The 15,048-nt window shown below is 35.0% G+C and overlaps 2 protein-coding genes across 5 annotated transcripts in view; both read left to right on the top strand.

Annotated features, from left to right (window-relative positions):
• Window positions 1–1,175: 1,175 nt before the first annotated feature.
• On the top strand, window positions 1,176–1,958 carry LOC111796038 (RING-H2 finger protein ATL79-like). The gene has a single exon (XM_023678730.1). It carries the CDS (start codon window positions 1,236–1,238, stop codon window positions 1,785–1,787), a length of 552 nt encoding a protein of 183 aa, XP_023534498.1. The 5' UTR covers window positions 1,176–1,235; the 3' UTR covers window positions 1,788–1,958.
• Window positions 1,959–3,817: 1,859 nt separating this feature from the next.
• Window positions 3,818–15,048, top strand: part of LOC111795951 (HEAT repeat-containing protein 6) — a 32,198-nt gene continuing 20,967 nt past the window's right edge. For 2 of the 4 annotated variants that reach the window (XR_002815271.1, XM_023678598.1), the window contains exons 1-9: window positions 3,819–4,091; window positions 4,178–4,273; window positions 5,789–5,952; window positions 6,819–7,092; window positions 9,006–9,073; window positions 13,189–13,258; window positions 13,353–13,703; window positions 14,662–14,741; window positions 14,940–14,991. Coding sequence is in view for 3 of the 4 variants with exons in the window: in XM_023678598.1 (XP_023534366.1) it covers window positions 3,915–4,091; window positions 4,178–4,273; window positions 5,789–5,952; window positions 6,819–7,092; window positions 9,006–9,073; window positions 13,189–13,258; window positions 13,353–13,703; window positions 14,662–14,741; window positions 14,940–14,991 (1,332 nt within the window). In the remaining variant the exon portion in view is untranslated. Of the gene's footprint in view, window positions 4,092–4,177; window positions 4,274–5,788; window positions 5,953–6,818; window positions 7,093–9,005; window positions 9,074–13,188; window positions 13,259–13,352; window positions 13,704–14,661; window positions 14,742–14,939; window positions 14,992–15,048 lie in introns of all 4 variants that reach the window. The other 2 variants (XM_023678599.1, XM_023678597.1) reach the window with 2 other exon arrangements.

The following is a 15,048-nucleotide window of genomic DNA, read 5'->3' as shown; positions in this document are numbered from 1 at the left end:
AAATAGGATAATTTCGTAAGAATTGCGGAATGAAATGGGTGAGGGAATGAAAATAGGAACGACTTTTCTATTACTATCTCGTGCCCATCTCTAAATTCAACTCACCAACCAAACAGACGTAGCACACGACTCGAATCTAGAGTTCTATTTCAAAACGTTTCTTAATTCGACCAATTAAAGTAGTTGATAATCCAAACTTTTGTCTGTATAATAATATAAATTCTAAACTCCAAAAAGTGAAAATAAAACAAATTATGACGTGGCACTGATTTTGTAAGCCAATTAAAAGGCAGGAAATGATGGAAAGAGAAAAGGGTGACGAAGATTATGGCGGCCGGGAAGCTGCATGCAGATGCCGATGCCGACGGGTTAATGATGGTGGGGCTGATGGTGTGGGGACGTTAGAAGAGTCTACGTCTTTCTACAATCTTTGACACTCAATTCAATACCTCCAAAATAAGTGCCCATCAGTTTCTTTCATTTCTTAATATCATCACCTCTCATTTTCCACACAAATATTATTTCATTTGGACTATGTTATAATAGAGGTTTTCACACCTTTATAAATAATGATTTATTTCTCTATTTAATGGATATAGGACATCAGACAAACAATTGTTACTTGTGAAACAAACACTTTCGCATGTTCATAATATGTAATTATAAGACTTATTAGGTATACGGATTTGATCAAATCTGTCACTGGTTTTACTAATAGGTTTGTTTAGACCCTTCAAAGTTACGCCTTATAACAAAATACTATAAATTGCATTTTTTTTAAATATATAAAAACGATTAAATATAAATTTATGGGCATATACAGATTTGTATCTATGAATCACGCGTCTCCACAATGGTATGATATTATCCAATTTAAACATAAATTTTCGTAGATTTGCTTTGGGCTCCCAAGAGGTCTCGTACCAATATCGATAAATTTTCTCACTTATAAACCCATGATCTTCCACTAAATTAACTACGGGTAGGAACTACGGTCAGACTCCTATCGGTCCTAAATCCAAATAATGTTTCTAAAAAAAAAAAAGAATAATGTAAAGTTTGGTATGAGATAAATAAGAAAAATGCCTCAAAATTAATATGCCACGTAGGAAAAAAAGAGAGCAGTTAAATGAGGAAATCTTAGCCACACATTTTTTATATAGTCTCTTTCATCTTCTGCAACTCACTAAATAAACTTCCTTTCAGAACTGAAGAGAGAGAGAGAGAGAGAGAGAATGCGGCCAACTCCTTTAGACGCCGACGACACTGTGGCCCTCCAGCCACCGCAGTCGCCGCCGTGCCACGATCACCATCCCTGTACATGGAGGCCGTACTCCAGTTCCAAAGACTTCGAAGCCAACGCCGCCGTCGTCGTCATCCTCCTTCTCTGTGGACTCATCTGTGCTCTCGCTCTCAACACCGCCATCCGCTGCTTCCTCCGTCGCAGCGCCGATCATGATCCGTCTAATAGCCAACAGGAGGAGGAACTTCAGGATGGAACGGCGAAGCCGACGTTGGTGGACAAGTTGAAAATGGCTCCGGCGTTGGTATTCACGGCGGAGATGAAGTCAAAGCTCGCCGGTGCGGAGGCGGAGTGTACGATTTGCTTGACGGAATTCTCGGAAGGGGAAGAAATTCGAGTATTGACGAATTGCAAGCACGGATTTCATGTTCAGTGTATTCAAAAGTGGTTGATTTTGCATTCTTCTTGTCCGACTTGCCGCCGTAGCTACCTCCCTCCCTCGCCGTCGTCCTCCGAGCGCGGCGGCCGCCATGGTGACCCTTGAGCTTAGATTAGTACTCTGTCGTAGCTGTTTGATAGTACTTCGAATTGATTTTTTTTTTTTTTTTTTTTCCTTTTTGCTCTGGAATTTTTCTGATAAATTTTCGAATTTACCAAATTCCAGCGACACAATACTGGTTCCAGAAATAATATTAAATTGTTAATTTAATCTCCAGATTATTTTGTTAATTACAAATAAATAATAAAATGGTAAAATGATATTTACTATTTGAAAAATTGACTGAATTAAAAGAAAAACTATTATAGTAAAAATAAATTAAAAGAATTTATTATTTTAAAAAAGTATTAAATTACTATTAATGAAAAAGAAAAACTTTTAGAAAGTAGCAGAATCTTTGGAAATTGAGGCGCAGACATGCAGAACAGACAAAAATGGAAAGGGACTCAATCATCCAGATGATTATTTTGTTAATTTTGTTAAATGAAATGGTAAAAAAAATAAAATTATTTATTGTTAATTGGGAAATTTGGAGTGTGGATGAGGCGCCACGTAAGCTCTGACAAGGTGGCTAACGTGTGACGTTTTGATGCTGTGTTTCAGCTCAACAGTGTGGTGGTGCTTTCGGGAGTGGGACATAAACGTTGCGTCCACAGATTTATTTCTTTCTTTTAGAAACAAAAATTCAATTTTGTTTAAAATGGCAAAAGGATAAAAGAAAATCATTCTACAACTGTCTCCTTTTTTGTGTGCCCAAATTTTGGACTTTTCCTCAAAGGTAAATGCGTTTTTACTTTCCCCCAAACGGGGTAGATTTCGATTTTACCTCCCTCCTATTTATCCCTTCTACCCATTTTTTATTTAAATTAATTTATTTATGAATACTTTAAAATTTTAATTGGTAGAGTGGTATGCAATACACTCTAATATTAATATTTCACTTTATATTTCTTAATTCGTGATGTCCCAACAAAACACCTCTTTTTTATACGGGTGTGTAAACCTTCCTCTAGGAGACGCGTTTTAAAGATTTGAGGATAATATCTGCTAGCGGTGAATATGAGGCGTTACAAATGATATCAGAACCAGACACCGGATGATGTGTTAGCCTTCTCACCGTTCCCCAAAGGGGGTAGACATGAAGTGGTGTGTCAATAAGGACGCTGTGCCCTAGAGGAGTTGGATTTGACGGGGTCCCACATTGATTAGGGAAAGGAGCGAGTGCCAGCGAGGACGTTGAACCCCGAAAGGGGGTGGATTGTGATGTCCCACATTGGTTGGAGAGGAGAAAAAAATTAGTTTTATAAGGGTGGGGATACTCTTTGCTCTTGAGGAGAAACTCATTTATGTGATAACCAAACATTTTTAAATTTTACCAGTAAACAAAAAAAAAAAATATATGTATTAAAAAGTTTGAAAATATTTATTGACTTTTAAAAATAATATTGAAGATAATTTATGAGAGGTCGATAAATACTTTTCCCTTTTATTTATATATTAAGGATAATAATTTTTATAACCTATTGAATATCTATTAAAACTAAAATATTAAGCGTAAATGACATATAACCTCTTTAACACTGTTTACTCCTATTTATATAAAAGATAAATATTTAATTGCAGTTTTAGTTTATTAAAATTTGAGGTTTATATTTATTTGGTGTATGAATTTGATAAAATATTCCATAGGCTCTGAAACGTTCAATTTTGTCTATAATAAATTAAAATTTTTAAAAAGTACATTTTCGTGTACAATATATTTATTTAAAAAGTAATAAATGATCCTTGGTTATAAAATTACATGGTAGGTATATTAATATCCAAAACTTTTAAACTAATGTTAGGATAGAAATGTCGAATGGGTAATTAAAAAGTTTATGTATATGATAGATATAAAATTAAAATTTCAATCATCTACCAAGCAATTATAAAGTTTATACATAAAATAAATATAAATTTAAAAATTTACGGATTTATAAAATTAGGAAATTTATAATTGAGAAAACACACTCGAAATATGAGTGTGAATAGCAATAACAATTTTTTTATTTATTTATTTATTTATTTATTTTTAATTTAAAGAACTATTTTATTTTTTTAATATCTATATTGACACTAATTTCATCCGGACTAAGTCGCCGGAGTTGAAGAGTTGCAGCCCAATCGTCGAGGATGGCGGCGCCGTCATCGTCCTCAGCATCTTCAGTGAGATCGTGGAGGACGGCGTTTCTTACTCTGAGAGACGAATCGATCTCTTCTTCAACTTCAATTTCCCAACTTCTTTACGACACCATATTCTCCCACTCCGACTGCTTAATCGCCGCCGCGCACTACCTTCCTCCACCCGAAGTATGATTTCTCCCCCTTTTCTATGCATATTAATCGAGGTTCTTAAAAAATGCATGGTTATCGTTTTTATTTTTGTGTGTGCATAGGTTTCATCAGATCTGCTGTTTCTCTTAGAAGTGGCTACTCCTGCTTCCGACTCCGTGCAAGACGTTGCCCTTCTCTTCTCGGACATCATACATCTGGTGCAATTCACATTTTCGATTTCTATTTTTTATTTTACATTCTTTCGGACCTATTTCCTCAGGGTAGAGCCTGAATGATGAAATTGGGAAGTTTGTTCTGTTAGTCAATTTTCGTGCTTCTGTGAAGAATGTCCCCAACAATTTGACAATTATCTTTTTATCGACCCGTACTTTTGAGAATGCAAAAGATTATGCAAATATTATTTGGTTATGGGATGTGAAATCTTCAGTTAATCGGTGAATGTTTTGAGTAATAGATAGTCTATACTGGACACGATGCAAGTTGATCATCAAATACCAAAATACTATATAATCTATATATATATTTTGATAAGAGACAATTTTCATTGACGTTTGCAATTTGCCAAAGGGACATGTTATTCATGTTACTTACAAAAGACCTTTACCAATTTACCGCGAGAGAAGTATGACTATAGGAAGCAGAAGTAATAGACAATTTACACCAAGAAATGCGTGGTAAACAACATTTTCGAAGAGTTTAGTAGTCGTGTCTTTTTCGTGAACACTCTCCAATTTTTTTTTTTTTTTCATAGTTCCCAATAGAAGACCACAATGAGATTTGTCTATAGTATAGTTTTTGCATTTTTGTAAGGGTGATATGTTAAGACCATGTCCAATATACCTCCCAAGGAAAGTGAGATGCCATATGAAGATATTGAGAATCTTTGCCCAGAATTTATAAGTATATGTGCATTGCCTAAACAAGTGGTTTTGTGATTCATTATCTTTCCTCCATAATGGGCATCAATTTGGAAATAGAGTCATGTAGACTTTTTTTTTTTAGGTCTTCACTTGAGCTAATGGCTTTATGTACCATCTTCCATAGGAAAAACTTCACATTTTTTAGGGTGATTTCTTTTCCATATTGTCTTTGCTAGTGTGAGGTTTATTGCTTCTACCTTTTCCCCCATATCCATCAACAAAAATTTTGTGGAGAAGACTCCGTCAACGCTAGGAAGCCACTTCAATGAGTCTGCCTCTTGAGAAAATACAATTGGGGCAAGGTCAAAGCTTAATTCGGTTCATTTTGTAGAGATGCAAAATGCAAAAGTCAGCCTAAATACTATTAGAGATGCAAAGTTCGTATTGTCGATCTAGTTTCATTCTTCTTCATTGTAATAACTATGAATGTGAAAGTTGAACATTAAGTGGGGAAGATCTATTGATTCACTCACAATCAAGTATAGTGGAAAATTTCACTGTATATGGAAGATAATTTGCACTTAAAGTCATTGAGAAAATATGTGCAACAAACATTGAACATATTTCATAGATATGCAGCCTGCTAGATCAATGTCATCAAGGTATATGATTACGTACAATGTAGTATTTACTAAAAAAGATACATTCCTAAATGATGAGGAATTCGAGTAGTGCATATTTTTTATATAAACATTTTTGAACCTGTGCTGTCTTAACGTTGTTCTTTCCCTGCCTTTGCTCTTCTGAAATCTTCGTTTTCTCTAATTATTAATATTCTTGCACCCAATGCAGATCCACGGTATTTCTTATCAAGTTGTTCTTGAATTTAGTTCTTCCTCTTGGAACCTGCTTCTTCAATATTTTGGAGACGCGATCCAATGCATACTTGGAAAGCTTCATATTCCAGGAAATTATGCTCAAATAAGGACCGTCTCGGAATCTTTGGAGATTGTAAGGTTAGCTTCCCTTTTCTCTCCTGTTAGCTTGGGGAAATAGTACTCTGCTGCTTCCACTTCTACACACTAGGCCAGCATTTTGTCATTTGGGCCAAAAGTCATGTTTGCTCATTTGAGTAAATTTATTGAATTTTGTGATCTATATGGTGGGAAAGGGGAAATTTTGTTTGCTTTGTTATTTGTTGAGAGTGAAGCAAACTTTAAACTCTTTGACCTAAACACTGCAGAAAATACCGTTTATTCACTACTTTGCAAGAGTGCAGATTTTATTTTATTTTTTAATGTTCTGGATGCACTGGACGTTCAATCATTTCCGATGGTCTCTCTCTCTGTCTCAAGGATCCCTAGATCTTGCTTGTTAATTTGGATATGTTGTTTGTGTGGCAAAGGTGAGAAGAATGTGATTTGTTCTAATTGTTTTCTTCATTTGCCAACTCTTCGTGTATGTACTCAGGATTTATGGTAAGCTAGGCTGGTTACTTTTCAAAGTGTCGACACGTTTTCATTGCTGAGAGAGAGAGAAAGAGTTCATAAAGCTGAATAAAGGGAAAAAATAATTTTCATTGTGATTTTCTAATTATCTTTTTGATGCACGTGAAAAGAGAAACAACGTAATTTTTGAATATATATGGGATGCTATAGCTGCTATTCGGTTGAATTCACTTCATAGCTTCTCTTGGGATTTCTTTGATTAAAGAATCTCAAAGTTGTTGTTTGTTTATGATTTGGTGCTTGTATTTCGTAGTGTTCCACTTGTATGGACTTTTGATCAATTGTGCACATTGTTTTTATCCTCTTAGTATCGGATATTTTCTTTCTGCTTTTAGTGAATTTTCTTTTCCTTGTTCCTTTCTCTCTTTTTGCAGCTACGTTGTCTGTTCACAACAGCGCAAATTTTTACCAGCAGAAGATATCCAACTCTCAAAGTTTTTGCTTTCTGTGATTGCTGGCTCTCAATCAGCAATATTTCCTTCGTCAAGTTCAATCATTAGACATGGTTATACCGCTGAAATTGTGAAAAATGTTACCAAATGCAACAGTTTATGGGATGTTCAGGCTGTAGCCTTTGATCTACTTAGTCAGGCCATCACAAGTCTGGGGTCATATTTCCCAGTTGATGTTTGGAAGTCAACAATTCAGGTAGAAACAATTCTCTTACATTTGTAGTTTTTCATATATGTATTTGTAACAAGTGGAACATATTCAATTTGAATGATTTGCAAGCAATATATAGGCAGTCAGCCAGTAAGGAAATAGTGTTTAGTCTCTACACTCTAGGAACAGTTAAGAAGCTAACTATTGAAATATTTATGAACCAACACAGGAATAGGATTACTAAATCAGTTGTTGGTGATGATTCCTTGATGCCATTGTTAGCCTGGATAGTTTGACAACAATGTATGATGTCTCCAAGTCTAATAGGATGAGTAAGTGATCAAATGTCCAGAATCTGGCTAGGTTAAGTGTGGGGGTAGGGAATCTATCAAGAAAAGAGAGTTGGGTTATGAGCCTGTTGACAACAAAGCGTCAACAAAATCACATCTCAAACACCAACTGATATGAACCAAGACACCTCAATCATGCAATATGAACTTTAAGGAAGAGGTAAGGAAGATGTGAAAAAAATGTTGTTCAAACTACCACAAGATAAACTCATGTTGCAATTCATTCCATATAAAGAAGAATCAAGCTTCATTTATTCTTGGATAGTTACAAATTTTGGGTGGATGATAATCTAGAGTTATGGTGATTCGTTAATGTAGTTTAAGACTTTTTATCTACTTTAAGTTTGCATATTTACATAGTGACTAATTATGGTCATAAAGTATGAAAGTTACAACTCTGGAAATGACTTATAGAAGGTCAAAGGTTTTCTTGTGGGGCTATATAAAGCCATGTATGTTGTTTTTATAAAGTAAACTTGAAAAATGTAGTAAGAAAGCATTTGTGCTCTCTTCTAGCCCAGAACTAATTTTCTTTGCAATTCTATATAGTTTAGGTTACATGCTTATAATCATTTCAGCTTGACTTAATCAATCTTGCTTGTGGAGTGCTTCGAATCTCAAACAAGTGTTCTTGCCTTGAGATATTCGATTAACAAGATAATTTGAATCTTAGTTTCCCTTGGATGATTCCTTATCATTTTGGAGTTCTTGAATATTTAGATCTAAAGGTATTATTTTTCTATAAGATTCTTAGGTCCAATTTTCAAGGGTTTTCAATCATTTAGAATGAAATCAACTCGATTTGGGATTTTAGCTTTTGTGGTTTAGGGGTTTGCACATCCATGAGCATTATGAGGGTTCTTAGATCCGATTGGCTAGGGTTACCATTTCACCAACTAAAATTTATCATCACTCGTAAAGTCTCCACTCCTCTTTCCCTTTATTGGATCTTTCCCTCTTAAGATCACAAATTGAACTTTCATTATAAAAAAAGAGTATGAAAGGTAATGATTTTAATTACGGCATCAATTCAATGCGAGGGCAACAGAATGTTGCTTATGATTAACAATGAGATAGTAATAATTACAATATTTTAAGATAAAAGGGAGGCCCTTTAATTTTTAGGAACCACGAACTTCACTCCCTTCTGAGCTGACCCTCACCTCCCATCTCACAACGGTTTAATCTTGTGTCTAAAAAGATGGCTTCAATTTTTCTGTTAATTTCTTGTTAGTGTGGTTGGTTTGAGTTTGTAAGCTCTTTTTCATGTTTTTAGGGCCTGTATCGTTCTTTTATTCAGGCAGATGTTTTTTTTTTTTTCACTTGCTTGTATCTTCGTTCATATTTTGTAGCTTTTTGCTACTTTAATCAAAAGTATTGTTTCCTTAAAAAGAAAGGCTGCAATTCGATTAGCCAGGTGCTCAAAGTTGAATTCTGAAGTACCAAGAGATATTGACTAGTGTTTTATGTGTGGTTGATAATGTTTGAGGGAATGCTTGCTGTCATAGTTGCCTAAATTTTTTTGATATGAATGTAGAATATTTCTAGCTAGCATGATAACCTTCAACACTGCATATAACATGTTGAGCTTGTTTCTTTTGCCTATAGGTTATTAGAAAATTGATGGATTTCTTGGCATCTAATAGCCTACTCGTTGAAGACAAGGTGATGTCCAGGTATACAGTGAGCAATGCATTATCGTTCAGTTTTCATCATTTACAAAGAGATTTGTTACTTTTGAATTACTTGTGGATTGTTATGTCAGCTGGATCCTTTGGCTTTAGTTTAATTGCTGTAATTTTCCTGCTGTTTTTCGTTTGGTTGTTAATAGTCTTGATGTTTATTTAAGAAGCCTCTGGTTATTTCTTATGTAAGATGGACTGTTCCTTGAGAGTTTTGAGTCTTAATGATATTTTCTCCAAGCCATCTTTTGATTCCAACTTGAGGGTTACATGATATTGGTTTACATGATATTGCAACATGATAATGATATTGCAACAGTGAATGGGTTACATGATATTGGTTTGCTGTCCTCAATTTACACAACTTTTCTTCACTTTTGTGGTGCTCTAGCTGCGAAGGGGCAATTTTATTATTGTTATGAAAAACTGTTGCAATATTTGGTTCAAACGGACCTTTCATTTGAAGCACTCGATCCTGTGGAGCACAAAGATTTTGGCTGTCGTGAGACGCTGACAAAGAAAAAAACTCTAGCCTTCCCCTTGCCTAGACTCAGTTTGCCGCCGTCGCCTTTAACCACTGCACCCTGCTGCCTTCCGCTGTTCTCTGTTCACCTAGATTTTGGTGGCCTGTTCCACTTGTTTCTTAATTATTGTTGCATCGAAGTATCTTCTTCAGTATTTGGGGTGAAAGTGCTATAATTTCTGTGGAAGAAATGGGAAGTAATCGGACACATTTTTTCTTTTAATCCTTCTCATTTGTTGGTTCGAATGTGCTGTGATTGATTTACTGCAAAATCTAGTTCATTAATTCTTTTAGAAGAAACTTAAGGATGATTTCGTGGTCATTTGTTTATCTAAATTCAGATAACCTTTTGGTTGACATTTTGAATGTTCAAGGATGATTTTGAGGTTGTTTGTTTTCTAAACTCAGATCATCTTTTGGTTGACATTTTGAAGGTTCTGTTTGGCCTTCCTTACGAGGAAGAAAACTTGTGCAACTTCCTACTGACATTGATAAAAAGGATGGATGGTCTTATGGGAAATGGTAAGTGATTTCCTTTTAACTTTGAGAACAAGACGCAATTAGAATATGAAATTTCTCATCAGTTGAAGGTAGTAGGAAATTCTTGAGATGGGTCAGATGCTCACGAGAAAATTTCAAGAAGCTATGTAGAAGAGATCAAGCAAAACTAAAGTTATTTTTAGAATCACAACTCATCAGACATGACGACCAAAGTTCACTCCCCTAAGGCTTCTTTTTGCATAAGAAAAGAAACGGAAGTGGTGGAATTGAATTTTAACTCTATTTGGTGGTATATTGGTTGCTTGACCATACTCTTGGAAGGGAGTTCAGAATTCCTTAGAAGATTATTTTCGGTGGAATGTTTCTATTAATTCTTTAATGAATGATAAGGCCTTGGTGATGATTGATGATGATTTTCAGAATTAAAATTTGATGGTAAGTGGAGGTTTTTCGGCAAACCTTCACTTGAAAATTGAGCATTGGTCTAATAAGAATCATTCTCATCTGGAGTTTATTAAAGTTATGGAGGTTGGATATCAGTGAAAAACTTACCTTTGGAATATGGAATCAATCCTTCTTTGGAGCTATATGGCAAAATTTTGGTGGTTTAGTCAACATTGCCTCCCAAACCCTTAATTTCCTAGATACTTCAGCTGCCCAAGTATTTAGTTAAAGTAGAACATATGTGGCTTCGTTCCAGCAAACATTATTGTTGTAATGGATGGTAATACTTGAAATTTCTTTCTTTGACTTGGTAATATAGCTTCCGTTGAAACTCCGAGTTTGAGTAATTTACTTCATGGTGATTTATCATTTACAGATTTTTTTTTTCAATTTTGGTGGCTTTAAGGAGGATTAAAAAAGTTATGGAAGATGAAGAATTTATTTTGTCGTATGAAGACAAGTTGAATGTAGTAGATGTTGGATCAAAGTCACCTTTAGTGCATGATTTGCTTCTTAATTTGAAAGATCCGGATGCCTTAAAAACTATCAATTCCACTGATCATGATGGAATTACTGCTGTCAGTTCTTATGTGGCTGATCCTCTCTCTTCTATTGATGATATTTTACCACAAGAATAGCCATAGGAAAAAGCTAAGCTTTCATTGGGAATTCTCCAGAATTTTTCATCTCCTAAAACCACACCGAGTACTAATGAGGTGAATCCAAGATTTCTAAAAGCCTTCCCTCTTCATTATTCACGTAAGAAAGAAGCCCTTGTTATCCTCGAATACTCAGAGGGTTAATTATGATACTTTGAAGGAATCTTGTACTTGTCAATTGATTTCCTCTTCACACTCGATAGTGCCTCATAATATTGTTTCAAACCAACATCAGTCTTTGATTCCTGCCAATTCTTTTAAGCAATCAATTCTCTCTCTTCCTAGTTCAGACGTTCAGTTTAAGGGCCTCTCCAATTCCCTTTCTCCTAGAGTAGCTTTATCAACTTGAATCTGATGAGGAATCTAATGTAAATCTAAGCAGCTAGGAAGACACGCTTCTTATAGAGGAATCAAAGCAACAAGAGTTATTATCAGATGATTTAATTCCAAATGCTTAAATAATCTATTTCCAAATGAAGCCAACGGGTTAATTGTAACATAGCCTAATGCAGGAGCAACACCAGTGTCCTCTCCTTTAATTCCAGCCAACTTCTCTTCTCTTGTTGAGGTTTGTGGTCTTCGATGCTGATAATTCCTACTCGACCTCCGGAAGTTATAGTTTAATGGTGATTGCCTCGTTTGATCAGAATCGATGGCAATTTCATGGAATTTTTGTGGCTGTTTTTTTTGGCTGTCAGGAAATCTGAAGTCCCAATCGATTTGGGGTCTTGCCTTTTGGTTCTTTAATTTGCTTTATGGTTTTCCAAAGAGGTGTTTCCTGGCTCATTTAGGTTTTCATTCTCCTCCTGGTGCCATTTTAAGAGTACTTTCGCCTGGTGTGGAAAATTCTCTCTTGTCAGCTTTTTGTTTGATTTTAGCTCCTTTGGCTCGTTCATTTTGGTTTAGGTCGGCTCATGGCTTCTTTAGGGTGCTTTTGTAGAATTAGACTTTTTGTCTTGTTTGGCTTGTGCTCACTTTCAGTTGTAGTTGCTTCTTATTGTTATTTTCTTCCTGTTTCTCATTGGGGATTTTGTATTTTCAAGAATTAGTCTCATTTCATTATATGAATGAAAAGTTTTGTTTCCTTTACCCAAAAAAAGAAAAAAAAGAAAAAAGGTTCAGGCATATAGGCAGCTTCTGTACAAGTCATTAATGTCTGCTGCTTTTAATTAATAGGCAAAAAAAAAAAAAAAAGATAAATCCAACCATGGAGTTATAATCTTTGTACATTGTAGTGTGGGCTTTGGGAGTAGCTTTAGTCTTTAACAAATTACCATTCAAAACTAACTACCTTAACTAATTCTTACTCCCTACTAGTATCAAAGCTGTTTTATATGGCTTGGGTTTTGGATTAAACATCAAAGGAGAATATCTTCCAACTGCTGATGTTGTAGAATAAAGCTAATTTTTTTTGGGGGTTGTTGTAAAAACTTTCTTTGGACATTTTTTTTTTGGAAGGAACTAAAGAATCTTTGAAGGAAAATCTTTACATTGTTATGAAAGATTGGACTTTGCGAAGGATGATGCTTCCCTTCTGTGTTTTCCATGTTATTTTTCTAATTGTTTCGATGTACAATTCTAGTTTGGTTGGTGTTTGCTTGTTCTTTTTCCTGGTAATGATTTGGGCAGTTTTCTTTTGTAATTCTTGCTGTACTTTTGGAAAGGGGGAATGTTAATCCGCGGTGCGTGTTTCTTTTTGGACTCTCTACAGAGTCATGTTTTGTTTTCTTATCGTTTTATGATTTCTCATTTATCAATTAAAATAGAAAAACTAATGACGAGCATATATAATTTACAATTAAGTCTCCATGGCCTACATCATTTACCCAGGTAACAGCCATTTCATTGGCTTTATTAGAGTTACAGTGTTTTGCTTACTGTTTATCTTTATCCTCGTCCCTAATGAGAAATTGTAATTCCTTATCTTAGCACATTTTCGAATTAGTCATCCTTTTCATGCCTTGGTGTTTTCTGTTCTGCAGGTATTATCTATCTCTTTTGAGATGTCTTCATTTGGTTATAGCAGAACCCAAATGCTCCCTTTCTGACCATGTAAGAAATAAAACTACATTTCAAGACCTAAATTGATCTCATTGAGAATGCTTACTTACTGGAGAATTTTTTTTACCTAATTTATTTGTTTCAGGTGTCAGCTTTTGTAGCAGCATTGCGTATGTTCTTTGCCTATGGCTTTTCTAGTAGACCCCTACTTACATGTTCAGTTGGTAATCAAGGGAAAGAACCTAGTTTGACTAGTACCAAGGAAGATCCAAAAAGGACAAATCATAGTGCATATAGGCCCCCACACTTGCGTAGAAGAGAAAATTTAAATAAGAAGCTGGGCAATGTTCAAAATTCTCCAAGTTCAACGGGTGGAGAGTCTCTTAACTGTGATTTGATATCTTCAGATTCTGACCATGACAGTGATGGGCAAGTAAGAGATACTGACATCATCCAGAATGGCAAGGTTCGGGTTGCTGCAATTATTTGTATACAGGTAGTTCAAAAAGACAGGACCCATTTGATCGAGTTCTTTGTTGTTTTCACTTATCTATGGAAAGTCAATTGCTGCTGCGCTTCATGGTCACAGTTTTTCTTCCTCCTGCTAATAAGATCACGATTGGCAATTTCCCTATCTGATGGGATGTTTCCTATCCAAAGAAACAAGGAAAAAAAAAAAAAACTTTAAAGACGCTGGTGATAAAATATCAAGAAATCACATGAAAGATTGTGGATTCACGAATTCTTTTTTTTTTCTAATAAAAGTTCAGCTTCTTACCCAAAGAAAAGAAAAAGAGAACCACATTGAAAATTTGCTGGGCTTCAATGCTTTGAATAACTTTAACGACACCAGTGTTTTTTTATAGGAAACAAAACCTAGTTCATTGATTGATGAAATAGATTACAAAAGGATGTCCTATGTCATTGAGGATTCTTTTGAGTTTTTTTATTTTTATTTTTTCTGTAGAAATGTACAACTTACTGCTTCTAGCTGGAGATATAGTTACAACAATTTCTTTTGTAATTACAATCCTACTACGATCTTTAACTATTGGACTGTGTTCTTTTTGTTTGTTCTGGGTGGGAGATCCCTCCACCCCCGGCCCTTAGGTTGTTCTCTCATTTTTCTTCTTTTAATACAATTCTCGTTTCTTATGAAAAGACTAGCTAGATGTCATCAAATTTCTGCCACAGCATTACCTATGCTGATACTCTTAAATCCTCTTCTACTTTCCCGCACTTTTTTGCTATATGTACTTGGTGAAACATAAACTTTTGGGGTTCTAAGATCTTTTTTCTGATTAAAAAAAAAAAAGAAAAAGATCAGTTGCTGGAGTTCAAAGTTTTAGAGTGCGAGAAAATCATCAGTATTTTATTAATGTCAACCATGCTTGGAATTGTCCAGTTTGTTTTAGGGCTTAAAGTTTTTATGTTGTCTTAATTTTGGTTGACAGGATCTTTGCCAAGTTGACCCCAAAGCATTCACCAGTCAATGGACACTTCTTTTGCCAACTCGAGACGTGCTGCTGCCAAGGTAGGTCCTCTGTTGTAATATCGATGCTGAAGTTTATTAATTTATAGTCTCTGTCCATTTCTTGCTATCTATTTATTAATTTATAGTCTCTGTCCATTTCTTGCTATCTATTTATTAATTTATAGTCTCTGTCCATTTCTTGCTATCTACTTATATTTCATACTTATTTCTTCTACGTCCTTAATTATATTCTTGTAGGAAATTTGACGCAACTTTAATGACGTGTCTGCTATTTGATCCTTCTCTGAAAGTATGTTTCCTGTACTTGTTTAATCAACTCAGCTTGTAATTAGGCTGAAAGTGTGGT

Source organism: Cucurbita pepo, chromosome LG05 (assembly GCF_002806865.2).
Source record: "Cucurbita pepo subsp. pepo cultivar mu-cu-16 chromosome LG05, ASM280686v2, whole genome shotgun sequence".
Classification (NCBI taxonomy): Eukaryota; Viridiplantae; Streptophyta; class Magnoliopsida; order Cucurbitales; family Cucurbitaceae; genus Cucurbita; species Cucurbita pepo.
Note: the sequence above shows the minus strand (reverse complement) of the source record. Positions and strands in the feature narration are given on the sequence as shown.